Below are 25,380 nucleotides of genomic sequence, written 5' to 3'. Positions count from 1 at the left end.
TCCCCCAGGGGACGGAGAGCGGCGCCCTCAGGCGGGGCTGAATCTGCTTACAGAACACATCGTTCCCAGGCAAAGCATCTAAGAGGGTGCAGTGAGAACTCCCCTGGCTGGAGGAAAGGTGGGTGGGTGAAAATGGCTGTGGGCAAGGTGATTTTTTTAAAAAAATTCTTTTCTGTTTTTGTTCAAAATGAGAGAGCACTCATCTGGCCCTTGTGGCCTGTGTAATGTGAAAGATAAGGAAAAGGAAGGGGCTTCAAAAGGATGTGGACAGGGTCTGAGATAAGGTTCTTTGCTCTGTGGATGAATCAAGGTCAAGTTATGTTTACCCGTATAGCCCAGCCAGCACTGAGTGCATGGCTTCATCTTTGTGTCCTTCTGCTTGGCCGTCTATACAATGGGGATCGGGGGTGAACATTAGAATAACTCACTAAGCACAGAAACTTCTAGATGATGATTTACTAAGCTTTATGCAAGGGACATAGGTGTCCATCAAGAGTTTGGGGCATTGGATAAAGAAATTGTGTGGTTCTTGACCTAAAGACATTCATCTTCTGTGTCAGATCTGAGAAGAACCCCAAGATATACCCAATGTCAAAGACAGTCTCCAAATTCCTTGGGAAATCCACTCAGCAGTCTGAGCCTTATAGAAAGCAGGTGTTTTGGGTTCCAAATAAAATATTATAGGACATGTTGACTATTCCTCTCAATAGGATCCCAGGATCTGAGAGCTGGGAGAAACCCCAAAGATGATTTAGATTAATCTCCCCTTTTGTTGATAAGGAAACTGAGGCTGAGTGCCATTCCTCCAATTGTGGCAAACCTGGGAGTAGAACGGAGCCCTGACTCCCAGTTCAGTGCTTTCCCATCATTATCTTCAGGAATGAGTGTGCTTCTCACCCTGCTATGGAAGGTTCTCTCTAGCTAGGAGTTAGAGCTATGTCTAAATTATCTGGGTTACTGGGAAGTGTTTGTGAGATGTTGTGGTTTAATTCAGATCATTATCTTTGAAGTCAGAGAGCTCAGGTCCTCCATTTGGGGCTATTTATATAATAGTAACTGACATCTGAGCCCTGCCTGTGTGCTGCTCACTTGTAGAGATCACCTTCCATGCTCACTACAACCCTCAAAGGGACATATATTGTCACCCCACTTTGTACAGCAGGAGATTGAAGTTCAGAGAGATTCAGTCAATCGCCCAAGTCACACAGCTCAAGGTGATGGGATCAGAATCACAAGAAAGCCCACTATTGCTGCCCTCATGTCTACCTTTTTAAAAAAAATCTCACTTTTACTTTCAGGAAATTCTTTCAAATAGCAAACATAAATGTCTCAGGAAGAAGCAAGGAAGAAGAGGACAGAGTGTGGAGAAAAGGTTTGCATGGACCTCAGGTCACCATAAAAGCTCAGAGGGCGATGCAGTTGGTTTCTCTGTAGGAGTGAGATTCAGAATGTTGAACAAGCAGGGTAGCAGGGTCAGGAACCAAGGATGCCAATGAGGATGAAGCCGAGGGTCCTGGAGCCCTGTCTGCCACGCAGTAACCCTTCAGTGCTGATATGTGGGAGGAGCCAGGGGAATGAGTAGGGAGGGTCATTTGACAGGTTCAAAGCAGCAGATGTTTACCAACAAGCTTGGAAGTATTTCAATTTTTAATAACCAGTATGACGAAGGCAGTGATTCTCAAATCTTTTGGTATCAGGACCCTTTTACACTTTCAAAAATTACTGAGGAGCATCCCCCCCGCCAAAGCATTTGTTTTTGTGGGTTATATCCATCATTGTTTGCCATATTAGAAATTAAAACTGAGAAAGTTTGAGTACATGTTTATGAATTCATTTTTAAGTAACAATAACAAGCCCTCACACATATGAACTAATCTGATCCTGACAACTATACTATGAAGTAGACATTATCATGATTACTGCCATTTTACAAATGAGACATCAAGGCACAACGAGGTTTGAAGAATTGCCTGAGGTCCCCCAGCGAGGTCACCCAGCTAGAGGACCCACAGTGATGGAGCTGGAGGCTCATCTAGGCTTCCGAGCCGTGGTCTTGACAGGATGCTGTGCTGCCTCTTCTAAATTCCTACCTCTAGCCCTGAGCTCTAGTCTAGACGGAATGCTTTCCGCCTTTCCATCTGGCCATCCTCTGGTGCTTCAACTCTGTTCAAAACTTCTAGGTAAAGATACTATTTCTTCTTCTACTTAACATTGCCATTGGGGTTTTAGTCAATTCAATCAGATGAAAGAATGTAGGGGCATAAAAACTGGAAAGAAAAGAAATAAAGCTATCTCTGCTTGCAGATTATACGGTAGTGTGTCTAGTAAACCCAAGAGAATCAATGGTGGAAGTAATAAAATAATGAAATAATTTTAAAAGATAGCAATCAAGAGTGATACTAAAGAAGTGTGGCATGGGGTAGGTAGGGAAGAAACACTTTTTTTACAGGATAATGCCAGCTAAGGAATGCAGAAAGATGGATCACAAGGGAATTGTGTGCAGAAAGGTGGATCACAAGGGAATTATGTGCAGAAAGATGGATCGTAAGAGAATTGTGTGCAGAAAGGGAAATAGGTTGAGTGAAAAAAGCCAGTTTCAAAGGTTACATATTGTGTGATTCCATTTATTTTGCAGTCTTAAAAATGACAAAATTATAGAGATGGAGAGCAGCTTAGTGTCTGCCAGGGATTAGAGAAGAAGGAGGCCTGTGGCTGTGGTAATGTTAGGGCAGCGGGAGGGATCCTTGTGATGAGAACTGCTGTGTATCTTGGCTCTGGTGATGGTCACATGAATCTACACATGTGGGACAGTTGTGTAGAACCAAAGACACACATGCACGGATTACAGCATATAAAATTGGTGAGATCTGAGTAAGACTGATGGATTGTAGCAAGGTCAATTTTCTGGTTGTGATATCATGCTATAATTTGGGGGGAAATTGAATGAAGGCTATATTGGATCTCTCGATATTATTATTTACAACTGCATGTGAGTCTATAATCATCTCAAAATAAAATGTTAAAAACATAGATTTACAGTAGCTGGTCCAAGATCAAGCAGAACTAGAATTTGAACCCAGCTCATTCTAAACGCCAAAGCCCAACATCTTAACCATTACAATACAGAGCTTCAATACATAGTTATCAAAATCTTCATAATCTTTTACCCATGCATCCTATATCTGGAAATGTATCCTGAGAAAATCACAAAATAAAAACTTTATACATAAAAAAAAGTTAAAAACAAGCACACACACAAACAATCCTCTGTTCCTCTTCTTGCCCTTGCTTCTCTTGGTGACCCTGGCATTCCTGTGATGTGACACTTCAGCATCTCCCTTAAATTCCACTTTCCTTTGCCATCAGGTCCAAACCCTTCTCAAAAGTCCTTGCTTGGGCCTCTGCGGGAGCCTCGCGCACGCCCCCTCTCTTCTGTAACGTTCACCACTCTCCTGCAGCCCTCCCAACTGCAGACCCTCCAGAGCAGTAGCATCTTATCATTTCCCTCCACCTCCCGTGTCTCCCAGCCTCCGATATGTCTTTAAAAATATCATCTAGCCAAGCATCCTAGGGTCCCAGAGCACAGAGCTGATGCACTAGTGCCACAGTAAATGCCTGCAGGTGAGGTGTTCTCTGCCTCCGTGATTCACCTCGGGGTACCACAACCGCCCCTCCCTCTTTTTCCTTTAATCTGGGAAGTGGGTTTGTCAAACACTGGACTCCCTCCTGTCGGGAGGGATTGACAACATTTCTTTGCTTTGCTTTGGGGACTGAGTCTGCCAATCAAATAGCAGATGGCAGATTCCTCAGAGCCATTAAGGAGCTTGTGACCATAGGAGCTTCTTAGATACTCCAGGTCACTGCCTTTGCCATGCTGATTGGTTTTCTGGGCCTCCTGGTGTGGTGCCCCTGATGGTGGGGTGGAATCCTTCCTGGCCTGTGAGCCAGGTAAGGAGGAAGGCTGCTCCTGACTGTACCTCGTTTGAAGGGTGAACGGGGTTCACCTGGCAGGTTCAGCAGAATAGGTCACCCTGGCAGGGGGAATGCCGGGTTCAGGGGACTATAAATGGAATGTTTGCTGGAGTGTGAATGGCAAGGGTGTGAATGACAGAAATGTATCTGGGAAATAATGTAAGTGAAAGGACCTTGATATCTGTAAAATGTCCCACAAGTCTTGATTGTTGCTATTATTATCTCTCGAGCAGTGTTGTTTTTAGGACCAAATGATAAAATATGTAAGGTTCCTTTGTGAGCTGGAAAAAAATTATCTAAAATGTTAATTACTTAAAGCTTGATTGTGTCAGAGCAAGGAAATGGAGTTTCTTTTGACTTCATCTTCTAAGGACTATTTATGAGAATTCTGCATTCGTTTCCTTCCTCTCACCTATATTCACAATGGCCTTCACATCTAATAAAACATGGTCAACTTCCTGATCACTGCCGACTAGCTCACCATGGTTTAGTTTGAAAACTTCTGGTCATTTCTGGTTGTTGTTGGCTGTCCATGTCACCTACTATTTATTTAAACTGTTTCTTCAACGTGGGCAGCTGTAGGCACTGAATGAATGCTTGAGTGTATTGGCAATTGCGTCGATATTATGGTCTATTAATCAATTAATTCAGACACATATCCATCTTCGTTCAGCATAAAGGCTGAGGGGAACGTGGGAGAGCCAAGTTTGTTTGTGCTCAGGGCTGGGGGGACGGGTTAAGGCAACTTAATGGCATCAAAGAAAAGGTGCCTGATTCCCCGGGTGGGAATAAGAGGGGGGGCTGCGTACTCTGAAGGGGAAGATCTCAGTGCAACTGGGCTCATTCTGCAGTAATTAGCATCCTTCATCTGTGAGTTCTGTGTGTGTCTGACCCACAGTTTCTGAGACCCGGCTGGGCCTCCCAGGCCAAAGAGTCAGAATTTCCACGACCCAAGAATGAGTGACTCACAGGGTAAGATCCTTCTGGAGAACATCTTCTTCCTTAATCAACACTTATTACCAAGAAAAAAGAAGGTGGGGGAGATGGGTGGGAATCCAGTTATTTTCTCTTTCCCTTGGAAGGGTAAAAAGGAGACTGAGAACCAACAATATTCCTCCCAGAAGCTGTCCCTGAATGAAAGCTCTCATGTTTCAGGGTCTCAAATGCTTCTGTGAATGAAACTTTTGGGGTGGTTGTGTTTTGCCCCTGGGAGTCTTAGCTGATAACAAACTTCTGTACGTGAAAGGGTTAACCACAAGTTTACCGCAGAACGTCAACCTGATGAAAATTAAACGGTTGTCAGATAAGAAAAACAAGGGGGATAGAAATAGACCCGTGTTTTTTCTCTGAAATCGAAAAGCAGTTTTCCTTCAAATCTTTGAAACCCATTTCTTGGGACGAAATAATGTTTTTAGTAGAAATGTGCTACGTTGGTGAATCCCACCCACTGTCTTCCCCAAGGGGAGTCTTCTGAGAAATTAGACCATGAAGTCGAGGAGATTTTTCAACTGGATAACCATGGAATTTCCACTGGAATTCTGAAGAATGCCAGATGGGTAAGTGTGGTGCCGGGTAGAAACTCAAGACCCGAAGGGAAACATGGGAAAGAAGGAAAAAGGAAAAGGTCACGTGACATGATGGAGGCATCCAGACTAAGAGTTACTCGTCAGAGCCGTTGCCCCATTTGGGTGTCAAACAGCAGCTGGCCATGCTGACACGGACCCTAAGTGTGGCAGGCACCCCAAATCCACGTGTACAGAGCCTGGGAGGACCCGGGTCAGGTGTTGCCAGCAGGAACCCGCACCTGCCGCCTCCACTCCACCTCCCGGGGATGCCCGCCGTCCCCCTAACTCTGGGACACTCTTCTTCGCACCAGCTCTCAAGAATCACACTCAGTTTTAAACAAGACACACGTGTGTGCTGTTTGGATTCAATGTTTGAGGACCCCGCCCCCCAAATTCGTATGCCGAATCCTTACTGCCCCACGTGATGGTGTTAGGAGGTGGGGCCTTGAGGTGAGATGAGGCCATGAGGGTGGAGCCTCAGGGGTGAGTTTGTGCCCCTGTAGGAGTCACGAGAGAGCCGGCATCCTCTCTGCTCCCAGCCATGTGGGGACACAACGGCCCTCCTCCAAACCCCACCACGCCGGCCCCCTGATCTCAGAGCCCAGCCTCCAGGAATAAAGTGAGGAAAGAAGTTCTGTTGTTCTGAGCCCCCCAGGCTTTGGTATTCTGTTAGAGCAGCCTGCACGGACTAAGACATCACCATGCGTTTTGGATGGGGATCAGACCCTTGCATGGAGAATGTCAATCCAGACATGGAAATGGAGGACACAGACTGCCCAGAGGGGAAGGTGCTGATTTAGGTTCTGGGGTTCTTGGTGCTTTGGGGGCAGCCCTGATCTGCTTGTCCACTGTGACTCGCTTAAGTCGGGTTCAGGGTAGACAAACAGCAGCCTGAACGTATTTCCCAAATCTGCATGTTGGCAGGCGCTGCCCCATAAATAGAAGGATGAGGATGTGTCAGAGTGGGCGGATGATGGGGTGGGTGACACAGGGTCGGGAGGAGGTTATGTTAAGATCGTCGATTAAATGAGACCCAAAGCCCTCCCCGGTACTCCAGGGACTGGCCTCAGAAAAGCAGCCTCAGCTGAAAGGCTTTTGATGAATTCAGTCTGTGGACTCAGCCTGGGCTGTCCTCCCTCAGCCAGCACTGAAGGAAACAGGCTTCGGGTTCCCCAGAGCGCCCTTTAAAGTGCCAGCTCTACACCATTCCTGCCTTCCCTAAATTCTTAGGTAGCACCGAAGTCCTGACCTCTGCTCAGTGCCGTAGGTGGGTGCTGTTCCTTTCAACAGACACCTCAGGTTTTACGACCACAGGTGATGGTCCTGCAAGGGGCGTTTGTGTCGGGCTTCTTATAGAATTTAAACCCAAGGTGGCAGCACTTTCCAAGGACATGGGAACTTAAGACCTGTTACCATGATTCACTGGGAATTGCTTTGGGCTGAAAAGGACAGATGGGACTCGCCAAGGATGTGGTAATTGTAGCGTGAACCAGATAGACTTCCTTCCGTAGCGTGAACTGATACCTTCAGTCCTGCTTACAAACGGACCGGATGCAGGTAGGGGAGCTTGCTGGCCGCTGGGGGGCTGAATGGCTCGGTCAGCACAGGGCTGAAGGGATGACTTTTCACTCCACTATAGGGTGTTTATTAAGCCATACAATGTCGGGACCGAAAGGGGCTTAGAGACCCTCTTTATCCATCTCCTCGCATGCTTAGACAGTGCCCGCTCTGTCCAAGGTGTGTGAGACACTGCACACTGGGCACTGATCGGGGTACATATATGGACCTCTCTGGTCCTCACAGCCCCCTATGAAGTAGGCTGTTAGGAATATTCATGACAATTAATACAATGATTATTATATAGTACATTATTATAATTAAAATATTAAATGTATAATAAATTAAGATATACAAAGTACTACAGTATGATTAGTATAGTTATAAATAAGAAACATTTAAATATGATTAATTATTAGATAGTCGTTCTTACTGGCTCTGTGTCATACACGATGGCGGTGAGGCCCCGACAGGGTCAGTGACCTTCGCGGAGTCACACAGCCAGTCGGTGTGAGGCCAGCGTTTGGACCCGCAGCCTCACAGGTGGAGGTGCTCGTGACCCCGTTCGCCCACAGTTTCCTCCCTGTGTCTCGGCTGCATCCTGTTCGTGTGGCCACTGTAGCCTCTGACCGCCCACCGCCCCGTCCCACATGTGTCCCACATGGTGGGAAGGCCATTGCGGGCATCTCTGGGTGGGGTGGGTGCTGGAGCTTGGAGAGCAGATGCTGGGTGCTAACGTACAGAGATCATTCAGGCTGGACTCTGCAGGGACTGGGGATTCGTAGGGAGTGCGGGGCCAGCCAAGGGAAAGGAACAAGGATTTTGCCCAGGGTTCCTGGGCACCTGGGTGGATAGTAGTGTCTTTCACTAAAATGGGAAATAGAGGAGGAAGAGTAGGCCTGGGACCACAGCTCTGGCTGTACTGAGTTTGAGAAGTCTGTGAGACAGCCCTGTGGAGAGGTGCTCTGGGCCTTGGCTGTGCAGATTGGAAGCCCAGCAAGCCATGTTTACTGAGCACCTACTATATCCTGGTTGCTGTAGGCAGGCCGCCGCGTCCCACTTTATACCCACAGCAACTGAAACCCATGGAGGTTAGAAGAACCTGCCCACCACCAGCTCCCCACTAGGTCACTCAGCGCCCTCCGGGGCTGCACCGCCCCCCCCCCGTCCCGCCTGCCGTCATACGCACGGATGCCAGAGCCAACGCTCTAAAGCCCAGACCGCATCCTTCCCTTGCCCATGCCGCTCTGTGGTACCCATTCCTCCCAGGATACAGTCGAAGCCCCTGTACTTGGCAAGGCTCCATGACATAGCTCACAGCCCAGCCTCAACAACCTCCACCTCTGTCCCCCGCCTGAGCTCTCCGGCCTGGTGGACCATGCCCTGTCTTTTGTCGTTAACCTTGCTCACGACTTAGCTTCCACCTTCTCGACTTCTGCTTGTCCTGCAGGCCTCCCTCGTTGTCACTTTTCTCTGGGAAGCCTCCTGGACCCGTCTCTTTGGTTTTGGGCATTCCGCTGCACTCCCGAACCACATGCCATTTCTTTACATAGTGCTTGCCACACTGTGTCCATCAGATGCCCCCACCCTGCTGGAGCCTGCAGAGAATGGTACCCAGCGATTGTTTTAAAGGAAAGTAGAGTCACACAAGTTCAAACCAGGATCTGAATCCAAGCCTGCAGAATCCCACGTTCATGAGCCCTTTCTGCTCTCCCAAGATGCTTTCCAGTTGGGAAGAATTCCAAATAGGCTGATGAGATGCGGAAGATTATAAGAGGGGAGGATGCCCCTAGGCTTTGAAATCATAGGTGAGGAAGCTACGTTTGCAGAATAGGAGACCTGCGGGCTGGGGTGCCTGGAGCTGGGGGGCCTGATGTGCAGAAGACATGCAGATGGTCCAGGTCAGAAAGAATATGGGATGCCAGGCAGAGGAAGTGTGCCCCACAGGCAGCAGGGAAGGATTTGAGCTCTTTGATCAGGGGAAAGGCATCACGAAAGTTGTTTTCAGGAGAATTAATTTGGGGATGGATCAAAGAGTGACTTAAAATGAGACCTGGAAGGCTTACCTAAGAAGCCCAGGGGAGTTAATGAGACCTGTCGACTGTGTGCTTCCTTTGTACAGGGATGGAGCCGGTAGCCCGCCTCCATCACTTTCTTGGGCGTGGGAATGACTGCTTCATGACTTCAGTTTCCTCATCTGTAAAATGGGAATGATCATGGTGGTACCTGACTCACAGGGTCGTTGTGAGGCTTCTGTGAGGTAACAGGTGCAGTGCACACAGTTACTCTCTCAGGAGGAGGAGGAGGAGGGTGGGAGGCTGAGGTGTCCTGACAGCTCTGCTCGCAGACCCTCTGCACAAGCCCACTGCAAACTCAGGCTAGGGGAGTGAGATTAACGAAGCCCTGGGAAGAGGGAAAGTGACACTTGATGGCCTGGCCAGTGAAAGGCGTTGAAAGCCAAAAGTGAGATAAACAACGACCCATTTGCACATCAGAGCCGAAATGCTCACCCTTTGCGGTCCCCGTGCTCTCCTGGGCGTCAGCAGGATGTCAGCGGAAACTGCCCTTTTATTTTTAAAAGGTTTTGGGGTTTGTAAGTTTTTTTGTAGTTGTTTGTTTTGCTTTCCACTTAAAATAAGGAGTTTTCTCTTCACAAAGATCCTTTTATTCTAAATCAGGCTCTGAACAGAGGTGTCACTACCACAGGGACCGGAAACGGATACCACACTCAGCTGGGTGTGCAGGCTCTGGCGGGTTTCATCAGCCGGGGACGCCGTGACAGCCCCGGCCGCAACCAGGAAAGATGCCAGATGCGCAGCCTCCCCCGAAACTCCCGGGAAACTCACAGAGCCCCGAGGCAGGAAGAAGCTGACGTCAACTTAGCCTTCGGGGAGTTCAAGCAAAACTCTTAGAAATGATTCCTCTGCCCTTTATTTGGTATCATGATCTTTCTCTGAGGAGATGGGCCAATTTGCTCCAAGGACCTCATTTCATGAAACTATGTATATGTAGTTATACACACATGCACACATATATATATATACACACACATATTATATACACGTGTGTATATATATAAACACACATATATGTACATATATACACATATATGTATATATACCTAGTATATATGTATGTTTGTGTATACATACACAAACAGGTATACATATAAACACATTTTATATATATATATATATATGTTTTAAAGAAACACTGTTGCTTTGCTTTTAAGTATGTAAGGTAACCGGACTGACTAGGTTCCCTTCATCCCTTCCTTGGAGAGGAAGGTCCTTCCTGGGCGTTTAGAATTGGGGAGTGGTTCACACTCCGCTGAGGACGTGCCATCGGTCAGCACTGTGTATAAATGGTACTTCTGCAATACCTGGGGCCTGTGGGAGCCATCAGTTTCTTCTTCAAGGAATGTAACTACTCCCACCTGAAATGTTCCCACTTTCTCGGTCAGGGACTTTCTCGAGCAAAAGAAAGCTTCTGCACATCCTCTGACTATGTTGTTATAAATTCAAAATCTGCGGTGTTTGATTTTAATAACTTCAGTAGTTGATAATGACCAAGTAATGCTCTCAGCCCTCCTTTCTGTCCCAAATGTTAGCGTAAATGTGAGGCAGTTCTTGATTCAAGAGGTATGGGGACTCGTATAAGAACAAACATTTGTCTGTGTGTTCCATCCACTCTTTCTTTGTATTTGCATTTTAGATCTCAGCTTGTGTTGGCATTATCTGTGCGATATATTTCTCTCCTGCTGGATGGTGTGTTCCTGGAGGCCAAGGACTGGGTTACATTCATCTCCTAACCCTGTATCTGACACATAGTAGTTGCTCAATAAATATTTGCCGAATGAATGAATCAACAAAGGAATGAAGCAGTGCCTGAAGGTGATGCCACAGGCAAGACTGTCCCCATCCACCCTCCTGCGTCCCTCCTCCACCTGTCACACCCATCCTGTCTGTCTACCTTGGCAGCAGTGTTTTCACTCTGAAAAACTTCACAGCAGAGAAGACTCCCACCACCATGCCTCAGAGGCACACCTACCCTCGCCTTTGTTTTCTTATTGCTGAGGATACAAAAAGCAGCAAGACTTCTGAAGGAGGTATCTATTTTGGGCCCAAACAGAAAAGAGTGGGTGATTCTGTGGGCAGAGATTCCTGAACGTGGTGGGGTTGACTCATGCCCGGAGGTGCTCAGAATTTCCTCTGTTTCGTGGGCGTCTGGGGCAGACGTGGCTCGACTCAAGTGCTTTCTTTCAAGCACAGTCAAATGCAGGAAAGACACCCCGAGCTGCTGTTTGGGGTGTAGAAAGAGGGGGAGAGCGGGATTCAGAGAATTTAAGTCTGCAGGGGCTCTGTGCGCCTGAAGAGGTCAGCTCCTAGAGGAGATGGAGGGATCACTGCTGGGCATCTGGGGTCGGAGTCTGTAGGAACAGGCTCGTTCATTTACGCACAACCACAGCAGCAGCGGGACCTCCTCAGAGCAGACTCTCTTCCACTTTTAAAAAAGTGAAAGTAAACTTGTTTACTAACATGGTTCAGGAGAATCGTCAAGAACGCGGGCTCTGCATCACTCCAGCCTGGTTCACATCCTCGCTCCCCACCCCGGTTGTGTTCCATGGGCTAACTTACTCACTTCTGTGAGCCTCAGTTTACCAGGTGCAAAATGGGGGTGAGAACAAGGCCGACCTGATTTTGAGGATTATCCGAAGGAATACTACGTTTTCACATAATGCCTGTAAGAGAGCATGTAGGCTGTGAATATTAGCTCTTGTTATTATCATTCATGTTTAAAATGTTTCTTGGGGAGTTCCCTGGTGGTCCAGTGGTTAGGACTTGGTGCTTTCACTGCCGTGGCCCCGGGTTCAGTCCTTGGTCAGGGAACGAAGATTCCACAAGCCACGCGGCGTAGCCAAAAAAAAAAAGTTTCCTGTAACAAGGCTGAAGGCAAATAAGCCTCAAAGGAAAAAGTGGGTACTGGGATCAGGGTTTGTGCCAGGCCTGCCCCAGCCAGCCGTCTGTTCTCCAGTTCACAGCTTCGCCCACCACTCAGCTTTCTCTCTCAAGAGGGCCTCCTGAAGACCAGCGGGCTTTCCACGCTCTTTCTTTTAAAGGAACCAATCGCCTCCTTAGCACTTACTTTTTATTCTTTAGAAACCTGCTTCTCTTTCTTCTTCTCTTGGGAAAAAAGTATTTAACTGTTCCTAGTCTCCTGATGCCAGCCTGCCCTTTCACTGCATCCAGAATGATTGGAAAAGGGGGGAAAGCAGCCCAGGAAGCAGGTCTCACTAGTCGGACCCAGGCTATTCACCTTACTTGGTCCCTTGTGAGCTTCTGGTCAACCCCAACCATGGCATCCACACTTTGGTGCCTTAGTGTTTCTGCTGCCTGAAATCCTCCTGGGTACCTGACCCTGGGTTCAGAGTGCAGGCACCGTGGCTGATGGAAAGCCACGTGGCCAGGGTGGGTGGGGGCCAAGTGTCACGTGGGTGATCAGGATGGAGGTCCCAGAGCTCTGGCCTTGTGGTGTGCCGTTGGCCAGGGCTAGGTCGGGGCATAATTTGGATGTAGGGAAATAAGACCCTGGACTTCTTGACTGTTACCCAGAGGTGTCATGTGGCCCTGGTGATGCTGATTCAGTGACCCATTGTGGGAATGAAGTCTACCAGACCCCAACAAGGTGTGTAGACACTAGAGGATCAAAATGAGAGGAGGAGAACACAGGTGCTTCTTGTCGGAGCAAAAGTGCTAGTTTTTATCAGATCATTGCTAGCCATTTGAGCCTCATCTTGCTCAGCACGCAGCCAACACGAAATATGAATAAGTTCGTTCGGGTTTTTCCGTACCATCTTACGGAAAACCCCAAACAAACTTTTTGGTCAACCCAATATTTGAAATATGGGTCATTTGTTTCATTGCTCTCATTAACACCTCAATTTTCAGTTGTTACTCAAGGAGCATGACCCACGTATACAACTGTAGCAACATCATTAGGAAACGCCACCCTCCAGCCATCTTCTGAGATTCAGAAGCACAAGCTTAGAGCCACCTTCTCCAAGAAGCCTTTCTGAACGCTCCGCGAAGCACCTTACCCTGCTTTGGTCACTGTGGCATGCATCAACTTTGCTACATACCACTTTGTAATATTTGATCTTGTGTCTTTCCCAGACTGGTTTTCCCATTTTACTTGCAAGTTCTGTGTGGGGTGGACACACCACATATTTCTTCTCTCCTGTGACAGCCTTGCTACTCAAAATGGGTTTTGGGCATTAACAACATGGGCCTCACAGGGAGCCTGAACCAGAATCTCAGCCCCCATCCCTGACATCCTGAGTCAGAATCTGCCTCACAACAAGCCCCTAGGTGACCTGTAATAGATTAAACTTCGGGAAATACTGTGCTAGGGCACCTATTCCTAGTGAATAGAAATAAAACGATGGAATTGGACCAACCATGGAATCATTATTCTGTGGATTTCAATCCTAACCACATCTTGAATCATTTGAGGAGCTTAAAAATAATGTTATCCTTATGTCCAATTCTCATCCCCGGAGAGTCTGACCCAATTGGTCTTAATTGGTCTTGGGTGAGGCTCGGGCATCATTTGTTAAAGTTTCCCAGACGCACACTTAATGTGCAGTTCGTGCTAGAAACCACTGCTCTAAATACATTTCCCAGTTGGACTTGTGTTTTCTCCCTGATGGAGGCGAATCCCAGAGTAACCTCCAAACAAGTCAAACAGCCAAAAACTTCCTAAGTAATCTTAGAGTGGAAAATACCTAAAATACCTAGAGATGATTGTATTATTGTTTTCCCCTAAATGGGTGACTTATTTGAAAGCCTGAGAGGGGGAGGGATTCAGTGATGGCTGTTGACTCATTGGCAAACACTGCTGCCTCCCTTGGCAAGTCTTCAAGGTGGGAGTTGCTCAGCAGATGTTTTATCTCCAGTCTTAGGCCAGAAGCAGTTTGAGAGCAAAGACCTTTTCCATCTTGGTAATCCTAACGCATGGATGGATGGATGGATGGATGGATGGATGGATGGATGGATGGAAAGATGGATGGAAAGATGGATGGATCAATGGATGGAAAGATGGATGGATGGATGTCACTGAGAGTCGACGTGAAGACCTAAGGGGAATATTGGACTGGAATTTGGGAAGCCTGGATTCTAGTCCTGGCTCTCCACTTTTCTTGATTGCCTGGTGTCCTTGGTACCTTTTTCTTACTATCTTGTCTAGGCACTCAGGCCTTTTAGGTTGCTTTTGCCAAGCCAACTATAGCTCCCTTACCAGGGAGCATATCTTCCTGTGTCTCATCCTCTGTGCTCACAACTATAGCTGTTCAGATATTAAAGAACCTCATTGGAGGTCCTTCCTGGAGACCCTGGTTCATAGGGAGGCTACAACCCCAAATATTATCCAAAAAATTTTGTGCATATGTACAGTTTTCTAGGGAGACAGTTAACAGCACTCGTCAAATTTGCTCAAGGACTCACCACTCAAGAAAGATTAAGCCAGATGGAGTCTTGCTATCACTTTGTTCTTCCTGTTGGGAGATTCAGGATGTATGTATAGGAGTGATAAATGAGGTCTGTCTTTATGTGGTGAGGTTCTATGGACCATTTTTTTGCCCCCTTGATAATACTTGGGGCAGCGGCTGACTCCACCTAAGCAGAACTTCCTGAAGAAATTACTAGAAAGGGTGGCCAAAGAGGGAATGAGGGAGCTCGTTAAGGTTCTCCAATCTCTCTTCCCCTGATACCTGCCTGGATGAAGAACAAGAGAGGAGGGTGTCTGGAAGTTTAGAGACCCCCAGTGGCTTCAGAGGGCCCCTGGGTGGGCTATGACTGGTACCAAGGTGACACACATTGTTAGCCTGGAGAGAAGGAATCCTAGGTTCTAAGTCCAAAGGGATCAGAGGCCATTCCTTCAGCCTCCTGCCTGGCTTGGGAAATCTCTACACCACTTTTGACAAATTTTCATTTAGGCTCTGCTTAAACACTTGCAGAGAAAGGGAGCCCAGGAGTTAATGGAGAGGAAAAGGATAGAGGAACTCTTTACGCTGTTTGGCTGTTGGACGCTCACCAGACACGAATAAACCCACAGTTCAAAGTTTTACCTTTTTTTTGGCTTTGCCACGCAGCATGTGGGATCTTAGTTCCCTGACCAGGGATCGAACCTGCGACCCCTGCATTGGAAGTGCAGAGTCTTAACCACTGGACCTCCAGGGAAGTTCCCAAAGTTTTACCTTTTCAGCGGCATCCCCCACCCAGCCTCTGTCACCTTTCCACCCAAGTCTCCTTCCTTTTCTGATTCTCACTGCCGCCTAAAGTCTGGGGCAGGGGAGCAGATGATGAACAAAAGCCAAGATCCTCTCCTAAAGCCAAGAATCTACTGGTTTGCCATCTGGGTGCTCTTACATTTGAAAAGTATGAAAGGCACATGTCCCTAATTTCACTTTCTAGGAGGGGAAGTTAAAACATAGAGATTGGAGGGCAGCAGAGAAGAACTGGAATTCCGCCCCGTCCATCTTCCCAGCCAGCATACGCGCCCCTCTGTGGCTCCCCTGACGTGGCTGGAAAGCCTTGACCACTTTCAGGGATGCAGGGCTTATAGCTTTTTGAAACAATCGATTGAATTAAGGTCCTCTTTCCTTTTCTCATAGGGAATGGCCTCAGATAAAGAGAAGAGAAGGAGGTTCCCACTCATGTAAGACCTCCCCTGTGAGAAGCAAGGAAATCATTTGAGGGCAAAAATGCCCAAAAAGCAAATAGCAGAAGCCTCACCCAGCAGTGAGAAGCGTTTTTGCCTTGACGTTTACAACCTCGCCTGAGTGCTGCGCGGTACCTTCCAGGAGTTGGAAATAACCTACAATGATACGTCAGCCTCGGCACTTGGGCCCGCAAAGGTCTCTTAACCCAGACCCTGCTGTGTATGTCTTTGGTTTGGAAACTTTTTCATCCAAAAGTACGCCGGCTTGAAAAGGCCTTTCGACAGAGCTTATTTTATTTCCTGTTCAGAATTCTTGACATAGAGCGATAGAGCTAGAAGTCAGTCTCAGGATCAGCTCCATCAACCTTTTCATTTTGCAGAGAAACTGAGGCCCAGGGAGGTATAGCAATTTGCCAAAAATCATGCCCTTCACCTCCTCTGACAGTGGTCGTTCAGAGGTGCCTTGGACCACTTTCTGTTCCCTGCAAAGTTCAGTATCCCTGACTCTTCTCTCCACTGACCTCAGGTGACATGGCCCCCCTTCCCAAAGGAACTCTGTTTACTTTTATGGTTTCTACTGATCATTGGAAATGAAGGGAGCGGGAAGTGAACTTGAATGACCACGTTGAGGGCTAGCCTGACTTAAGGGTGACTGTCGCTATGATAGGAATGACTTCAACAAGAAACAACACAGAAGCCTCCAGACTACTCAGGGCTTTAGCCAAAGAAGCCAAGAAGTCTTCTCTTCGGATGAGTGGAGTTGAGTGCAGGAGCTGTAGAGCGCATCAACCGTCTTCTATAGCATCTCTAGCTGACCGTCCATCAGTGAAGTCAACTCTTTTTGGTGCCTTAATTCTCTCAGATCTCAAAAGGAGCAGATGTACGGGTGATAAACAGCACTGCCTATTTAAGACATGCTGTTTTTAAAGAAAGTAGCAACTGTTTCATGAGGTACTTCCTAAGTTTACCAAAGCCCCATATATACATATATATATATATATACATCTTCTCCAAAGTACATCTTAAAGGTGAGCAAGGAAACAGTGGTAGTAACACCTTGGGATCTAGAGAAATTGAATGATTAAATATGAAGAGTTAAACATTTTGTGTTGTAATGACAAATGTGAAGATGGAAATTCCAGTGTGGGCAGTCATCTTTACAAGAAGGGATAATTAGACAAAAATATCATCTTAATGGGTTTCCGCATTGTGTGTTTTTTTTTTTTTTTTTGAGTCTAGGGCATGAAGATTTGATCACAGAATTCCTAGAATGAAAGAAAGATGATCAAGGCATAGATAAACTCTCAGAATTTCCACAATGCTGAGAAAGGCACCTTCAATAACGTGCCTGTTGGCAACATCAGGAGAATTCTCTTTTCAACCACATCCCAGGATCCAGTAATACAGAGACTCAAAACACTCACGTTGACTAATACATCCCCTGTCACCCATCACAATTTTAAATGGTGGCTTTGGAAATTTTCAGACTGAAAATCTGCCTTATGAATCAGCTAGAAATTGCATCTGTTGACAGTCTGATTGATTTCGTTAGCAACCTCTCCCTTCTGAGGAATAAAAAGATTTGTTTATTTGAAGACTGGGTTCCCCTGGGAGGAAAAAGTCTGAGATGAGATTATTTCTTACCCTGGAGTGGTTCCTAAGCCATATGTGGATCCCAGAAACTCAGCCCGTGTCATTCTCTTTAGCTACCAAGTCCTCACTTGCCTCTGGATGGGACCATTTCACGCCCTGTCTGTGCACCTACTCTCTCTACGGAATCTTCTCTGTAGAGCTCGGACCCTGTCTGCAGGGAACAGAAGGAGCACATGGCTGAGAAAACTGGGTTTGAGTCCTGGCTCTGTCACTGCCTGTGTGACCTCTGAGTTTTGAGGTCTTCTTCATCTCATGGGTTGGTGACGTCCACCTTGCAAAGGGGCTATGAAGAGTAAAAGAAGACTTATACATCTGGCACATAGAAGGTACTCTATAAATGGTCATTTTTACTTTCTAGTAGTCTTTTACTGACTCCCAAATGAAGTTTAAATTTTTAAACTTGCTATGAATGACCTTGGGTCATTCATTTGACGCCATCCTACCTTTCCAGTTTTAATCCCCAGCAACCCCACATCCCCGTCCAAGGCTGGGGGCTGTTCCCTGATGCTCTGCTGTGTCTTTGCTCCTGTGGGCCTCTCTATCTGGAATCTCCACTCAGGGAAATTCACTGCCCCCTCAGGGCACTTTTTGCTGCTGCTTTCACGAAGCTTTCCCTGATACACCCCCACTCCCCTAGATCTTATCCCATTCCACCCATACTGCTGTTATTATATCTATGCCTTTCTTCCCCTTACTAGGTTATATCTCTCTTAAGGAGTGAGGCTATGTCTTGTTCATTTTAGTATTTCCTACAGTGTTGAAAAGGGGAACAAGACGTATTAGATAGATTTTTGAAGGTGTGAGTGTATGAAGCAGTCCTCACTGCTACAAGACCATTCACATCTTCAGATAAGTCATCATCGGCCGGCAATAACACATGTTTACTTGAAATGTGTTTCCCAGAGATGGGGCATGATTAACTGTAAAGACTTTTCTGTTCTGGCTTGGCTTGACCTCCCACTTTGCAAAGACCCTGTGGAGGTAGAAATCTCATTATAAGCCTTCCTAAAATCACGCCCACTTTTCACTTCAAAGTAAAGAAGATCCTACACCTGGGTCAGTTCACAGCCCAGTGACTTGGTCATTTCCCCTAAACAAGCAAAAAAGACTCCTTATGCATCATCCTGTTTCACTTCTTAACATATCTTTCTGTGGCCACTTAGCATCATTATATATCTAGAAACGAAGGATATAAAATCATAGACTCTGATATCTTACCTGTTTTCCTGCATAAGCAAGGGAAGACGTTATTAGAAAGTTCACACTCAATTAGGAAGGAGGTTTGAGGTAGAAGTTGGTGGTTTCTTATTGCTTAAAAAAAAAACCTGACAAACCCTTTTGAAAGGATGAAAGGAATTCAAACCTTTCATATATATATATATATATATATATATATATATATATATACACACATACCCATGTACATACATACATGCATATATACACATAAGAACATAAGAAGAATTGATGTTCTGAAAGTCATATGCTTATTTTTTTTAAACTTCTATAAAGTTACACATATAAGAAACTTCCTAGGTATTATTTCCCAAGGCAGTAAAAAACAAAGTATACATCCTTGAGGCTTAACTTTTCTGAGCTCTTAAATGATCCCAATGTTTCATATATGAGTTAGTGATATCTGCCGCACATTCACCTGGTCTTAAAGAGACTCCTAGTAGAATTTTAGTATTGTCTTACAACTTGGTGGGTGCAGTGGAAAACTGAATTCAGTGGAAAATCCAATTTCTTGAGGACTCTGCTCAGTAGTATCTGCTAACATTCAAATATCACATCACCCTCTTCTTCCCAGAATCAGCCGTCAAAGACTTTGAGCGACGGAAGAGCCCACCGTTCCAAGTTCTCTTTATAGGTCGGCGATAATTGAGGCATAAAAAGGGCCCCCGGTGGGCTGTGAACATAGGGGTAGAACCCAGGATTCAACCCCCTTCCCCGTACTTTCTACTTAGGTGCCTCTCGGATTCTGTGGCTGGGGAGAGTCGACATCCTTAGCCTTCCCAGGACTCCGAGGGCACCAGTGACCCCTTACCTGTCACGCAGCCGGGTACAACGATGAATATGAAGAATCCCCACATCAGCAAGCCTGGCTCCATCCTCCGGGTCCCTGGGATCAGCTGCCGATGTGGGGGCCAGGAAGAAAAGGTACTTCTCTGCAGAATGCTGGGTTTCCTTTCAGCCTCTTGCTGGCATCGCGCTGGGAGGCTGGGGAAGGATCAGTCCGCCCAGGTTGTCATCCTCGCTGGTCCATCCGTCTCTAGGACAGTCAGCACTTGCTCTACATAAGTATTAGCCTGGTTTGTTCAGTCAGGAAATTGTGCCTACCACTCTCTTCTCTAGTCTCAAATATAGGAAGTGGTTTTAACCAGCTTTTTTTTTTTTTCAAGTTCAGTTGCTGGGAGGTGTGGGCCGGGGTTGGTGAGAAGGATTGGGGTTCGTGTATGAATCCTTTCTTCAGTTTCCCCCCGAAAAGGAGAGGGAGATTCCACCTGCCGTTGATGGAGGGTGAGCAAGCACTTCTTGGCAGTGGTCTCAGCTAGAGTTTCATAAACTGAGGTCACTGTGAAACTGAGGTCCTTCCCCAGACTTGCAGCTCCCCGAGGAGTGGGCAGGTGCCACACAAGATGGGGGGCAAGGTCATGCCAGGAGTGTGGGAGAGCAGTCTTGGTCCTGGACAGGAATTTCCTAAAGCTGTCTGACCACGGATCCCTTTAAAAAGTCTAGTGGGCATCCGGGTGGGGTCTCCATACTCAGAACTCAGGAATACTCTCCCAAGATTTATAATCAGTACTAGCCATAATTATTTCACCACGATGCTCTGGGTTCCTGCATGTGAGTTGTCATTTTATAAGATGTTTTGCCACCAGATGTGTCTTTCTCTTAAAAGATCATTACTGGGGACTTCCCTGGTGGTGCAGTGGTTAAGAATCCGCCTGCCAATGCAGGTGACACGGGTTCGAGCCCTGGTCCGGGAAGATCCCACATGCCGCGGAGCAACTAAGCCCGTGCACCACAACTACTGAAGCCCGTGTGCCTAGAGTCCGTGCTCCGCAACAAGAGAAGCCACCACAATGAGAAGCCTGCGCACCACAATGAAGAGTAGCCCCTGCTCACCACAACTAGAGAAAGCCTGCACGCAGCAATGAAGACCCAATGCAGCCAAAAATAAATAAATAAATTTGTAAAAAAAAAACCCCCAAAACACGGATCATTACTAAAATGTGGACTTTGGTTTTCGATGTTGGGATACTCAGGATTTTTGCTGCTGTGTGTGGGATCTTTAGTTGCAGCATTCAAACTCTTAGTTGCAGCATGTGGGATGTAGTTCCCCGACCAGGGATTGAACCTGGGTCCCCTGCATTGGGAGCGCAGAGTCTTAGCCACTGGACCGCCAGGGAAATCCCTTCCCTGTTAGAGATCAGAGCTGTCTTCTGATTTTCACGAAATGGTTGACTATGTTTTGCTAAGTGGAAATTCATGTAATCATGTAGTTATAGTAAAATACAATTTAAAAAATATTAGAAAGCAAGTGAAAATATTGACAAAAGGAAGAACCATCCAGGCAAGCCAAAGCAGTTCATGGTTCCAATATGTGTTGTTGATAATTCTCTAAGAACATTCCGATATTCTCTAAGAAAAGCAATTATGATCTCTGAAAAGGGCCTTGAAAGGCTGCACATGAACTAAGAGTGGTTTCCAGGGTAAGTACCAGAGTTTGCAGAGAAAAGCATGAACTGATCTCTTTCCGGGAGTGAAATACTTTATCGAAATGTGACAGGATCATCTTCTACGATTCCAGAGCAGGCTTATGCTCATTGCTGGAAACACTTCAACCGTGTGGATGAGTGTGGCAGTTCCTGTTATCTGCTGGGCTGTCCCTGTTATTTATCTGGAGATTTTGCCTGGCTACAGTTATCATCATATAGTTTTGAAATAAACTTACAGAAAAATTGGAAGTATAATATAAATAACTCCCCCTCCAAAACCATGGAAGAGTAGCTGCCACTGTGATGTTCCAAATACAGAATTGACGATGTTCACTTTGATCCCTTGATGCAAGCGGTGTCTCCCAGGGGCCCCCACTTTACAGTCACTATAACCCTGACCCTAACCCTCTTTGTAATAAATAAGGACTTGGTGATAAGATGTAAATATCGTGTTACACATCAAACTTTCAATTTATTCATTTATTTATGTGTACAGGGTCAGGATTTTCTATTTTATTCACTGGGTTATAATCTATCGCTGTCATTAATTTCAGTGCTCAAACTGTCTCCTGTTTGTCCACTGCGAGTCCATTCAAGGTGGCTTCTGTGTCCTTCTGACACATCTCCATCATTCTTTCTGTACTTCTTTGCTTTGGGAGTGTAAGGAGATTTTTCCAGGCTCATCTTGTACTTCCTCTGTCCCAGCCCTGGAATCAGCCATTAATCCAAAGAGTCCGGGTTCCTTCAGAGGGAAATAGTGTTTTGATGCCAAGATATGCTCATTGCTATTGGGGTGGCACTACTCCTAGGCTCTCCCAATGAACAGGGCTAGGGACAGAGCTAAGGAATACGTGCATGTACACACACACACACACACACGCACCCTTTACATCTATATTTATTTCTGTATCCATCTATACATATTGGAAACCATGAGTTCACACTGATACATCCCAACATCCCAATTCCAACTGAGCACCACAGGACTGAATTCTAGTTTTTTTCCTTTTCTGTATGTGTTGGTAACTCTCTTCCCTGATGGTGGGAAATCGGCTTTGTTAGCCCTTGTCTGTTTACATTTGATCAGTCCCCCTGTATGTTACCAGTCTCTCATCTCTGCTGCCATCCCCTTCCCCACACAGGTACCCTATTCTCCCTGCTCAGGCTCTGAATCCCTGTTCTGAGCCCACCCCCAGACTCTGAGTGAATGGCCCCCTCGCCCTGATCAGGCTCTGACAGCTCTTACCAGGTCACCCCCCCCACCCCCATGGATGTCCTTCTGACCCTGCTTGGGTGCTGCATCCCCATCCCAAGTCGTTCCCCTTGGGGATGACCTCCTCCCCTTGTGTGAGCTCTGACACCCTTGCCACCGGCACTAGGTGTCAGCCCCCTCCCCCCGCGTGGGCTCCGATAACACTAGTGTATCTGCCTGTCTTTGTGAACCCCCCTCACCCTGATCAGGTTCTGACTTCCCCCGCTGGGCTGCTCCCTGTGGGGACCCCTGCTCCACTCTGCTTGGACCCTGACTCCTCATCCTGGATGGTCTCCCCATAAAGACACCCTCCTCACCCCCTTTGGGCTGTAACCACCCCCCAACTCTGGGCTACTGTGTCACCTCCCACCGGACACACAGTTGTCTCCCCTCCTTTGCTCCACCAGAAAGCTTTAGCTGAATTATTCAGAAAGGGAAGGAGAAGAGGACGGTTAGTGCCCACCCTTCAAGAGTAAAGCAGTAAAAGGAAAATGAGGCCAAAATGTGCAATCCAGCCGAGCTCAGAGAATGAGCACACATGCAATGAAGAAGCCCACAAACCATAATGACCTCCAAGCTTTTAAGGTGCTTCATATGTTTTTAAACTCTAGAGAGTCTTAGGAATTAACATTTCTTCTTGGAAAGTAACGGTTACCTAAAGTTTACTAAAACCTTCAGTTTTGTTTTTATTTTTTATTATTATTTTTTAATTTATTTATTTTTGGCTGTGTAGGGTCTTCGTTGCTGCACGCGGGCTTTCTCTAGTTGCGGCGAGCAGGGGCTACTCTTTGTTGCGGTGCGCGGGCTTCTCATTGCGGTGGCTTCTCTTGTTGCGGAGCACGGGCTCTAGGCGCGCAGACTTCAGTTATTGTGGCTCGTGGGCTCTAGAGCGCAGGCTCAGTAGTTGTGGTGCACGGGCTTAGTTGCTCCGCAGCATGTGGGATCTTCCCGGACCAGAGATCGCACCCGTGTCCCCCTGCATTGGCAGGCGGATTCTTAACCACTGCACCACCAGGGAAGTCCTCAAAACCTTCAGTTTTATATCAGCTTCTTTTTCTTCTATGAAGTTAAAGTAAAATTAAATTTAACGATATATATTTGCAAATTTTTGAGGATCAAAGAAATATTAACCAGGACTTATAAAGTACATTTGGACTGAAGTAAGTAGCAAACATTAATCTCACAGATTAATTCGCTGCTATGTAAAATAATCAAAACTTGAATTGTAATTTTTTTTTGCTTTACAACAGAACCTCCCTCAACCCCTCCTCACAATAATTAGAAGAGTTAAATCCATTTTATTTTATTAGTAACAAAATAATAGCAAAATAGATTAAACATCTTTGATTTTACACTTTTATTATTAAAAAATAATATACAAACTATGAAAACAAAAATAGTGATTTGGGGGGTCTTTTTTATAATTTAGAAGCTTTATTCCCACCCCCACTGCCAATTAGCAGATGGGTTTCGTATTAGTTCAACTGGAGGTTTTCTTCCTATAGTTGTCTGGGGGGTCTTTTTAGTCAAATAACTATAATTTTTATGAGTGGTGTTGCTGAATTAGAGCCTCGTATCAGAGGCTCGCATTTGACATCTTATCCTGCACCGGAATGCTGAGGAAAAAGGAGGAATGTAGAAATTGCACACTGCTCAAGAAAATGATCAGTTGTTTTATCTTGGGAAGCTCACTTCTCCATTTTTAAGAAATTTCAGGTTGGAATTTTTCATTTTCACTTTGAAATGTTAGGACGTGTTGTTTAAGTCAGTCCCGTTGGGAGAACCATGTTAAAACTCTTTTAGTCACAGAGCCAAGTCAACATGATATAAATGTGGGGATTCGTTAAACTGAATAATATCATAAACACATGATGAAATTAAAACCCCAGTTACAGAACAGAGACTAGAGACCAATAAGTTGACAACCACACCATGACAGTTGGTGGGATGGAGACGGCCAGCAGGTCCCCCAAATCACCCTTCCCTTCTTCTTGGGCGAATGATTAGAACACATTCCCTGGCCTCCTGGAGCTAAGTGTGGTTCTGTGGTGATGTTCTTGCCAGGAGACGTTAGCAGAAGTGATGTTTAGCGCCTCTGCCTGGCTTCCCTTCTTTCCAGCTGGCTGGAATGCTGTGACCAGAGTAATCGTGGAAGTTGGGTGCTCCACCTGGGTTGCTGAATGCCTGGAGCACAGCTACCTATGACCCGGAACATGTACCTCAAATTGCTATATAGGAAAGTGGTAGATTTTTTTGTACATCAAGTCACATTCTTGTCGGGTCTTTTTGTTACAGCAGCTTAGGTTACCCTGACTAATATCAGTGGTCCCAACAGACCGATCAAACATCACGTGCTCCTGTATCAGTGATTTCCTTGGGGCAGCAGGCTTGCTTAGGAAGGACTCACGCATTCTCAAATCATCATAATAGCCTCAGTCTGACTCATCATAAATGGAAAAAAACCCCAGCATTTTGTGAGCTTCTAACCAAAAATGTTTTACCTTACCTTTTCAAAATGTAGGGCTCTAAGCACAAAATCTAGCTAAATGATTCAATTGTTTGACATGTTATTCAATCCAGGTTTCTTCTTAATATTATTTTAAAGTTTCACAGAAACGTCTTGACCTCTGAACCAAGACGTTGCTGAAGTTCAAGTAGCTAAGCAACACCTAGTCCACTAGTACAGCAGCAGAAAAAATATCTTTAAGTATTTAATGGATTGCAATGATGAAATATTTACATTCATATTAATGAAAAGCTTTAAAAATATATTACAAAGTCCCCTGAATTTTTCTAACAAAATAAGACCAGCTCTCTCTCGGCACTAAGATGGACTCATGTAAGACAAATAACTTGGTTATCTTTTACAGTTTGCACTGAGCTGAACTTTCAGTCTTGTCTCCTGACCTTGACAGCACAGTGTCGAGGCAGAGATGGGAGG

At 46.1% G+C, this 25,380-nt stretch overlaps 1 protein-coding gene across 1 annotated transcript in view; it reads right to left on the bottom strand.

The window, feature by feature from the left end:
- IL2RA (interleukin 2 receptor subunit alpha) overlaps window positions 1–19,576 on the bottom strand; it is a 41,442-nt gene extending 21,866 nt beyond the window's left edge. The window contains exon 1 of the mRNA XM_061181656.1: window positions 19,513–19,576. Coding sequence (XP_061037639.1) covers window positions 19,513–19,576 — 64 coding nt within the window. The remainder of the gene's footprint in view (window positions 1–19,512) is intronic.
- Between the last annotated feature and the right edge of the window lie 5,804 nt (window positions 19,577–25,380).

The sequence above is a fragment of the Eubalaena glacialis genome, chromosome 2 (assembly GCF_028564815.1).
Source record: "Eubalaena glacialis isolate mEubGla1 chromosome 2, mEubGla1.1.hap2.+ XY, whole genome shotgun sequence".
Taxonomy (NCBI): domain Eukaryota; kingdom Metazoa; phylum Chordata; class Mammalia; order Artiodactyla; family Balaenidae; genus Eubalaena; species Eubalaena glacialis.
Note: the sequence above shows the minus strand (reverse complement) of the source record. Positions and strands in the feature narration are given on the sequence as shown.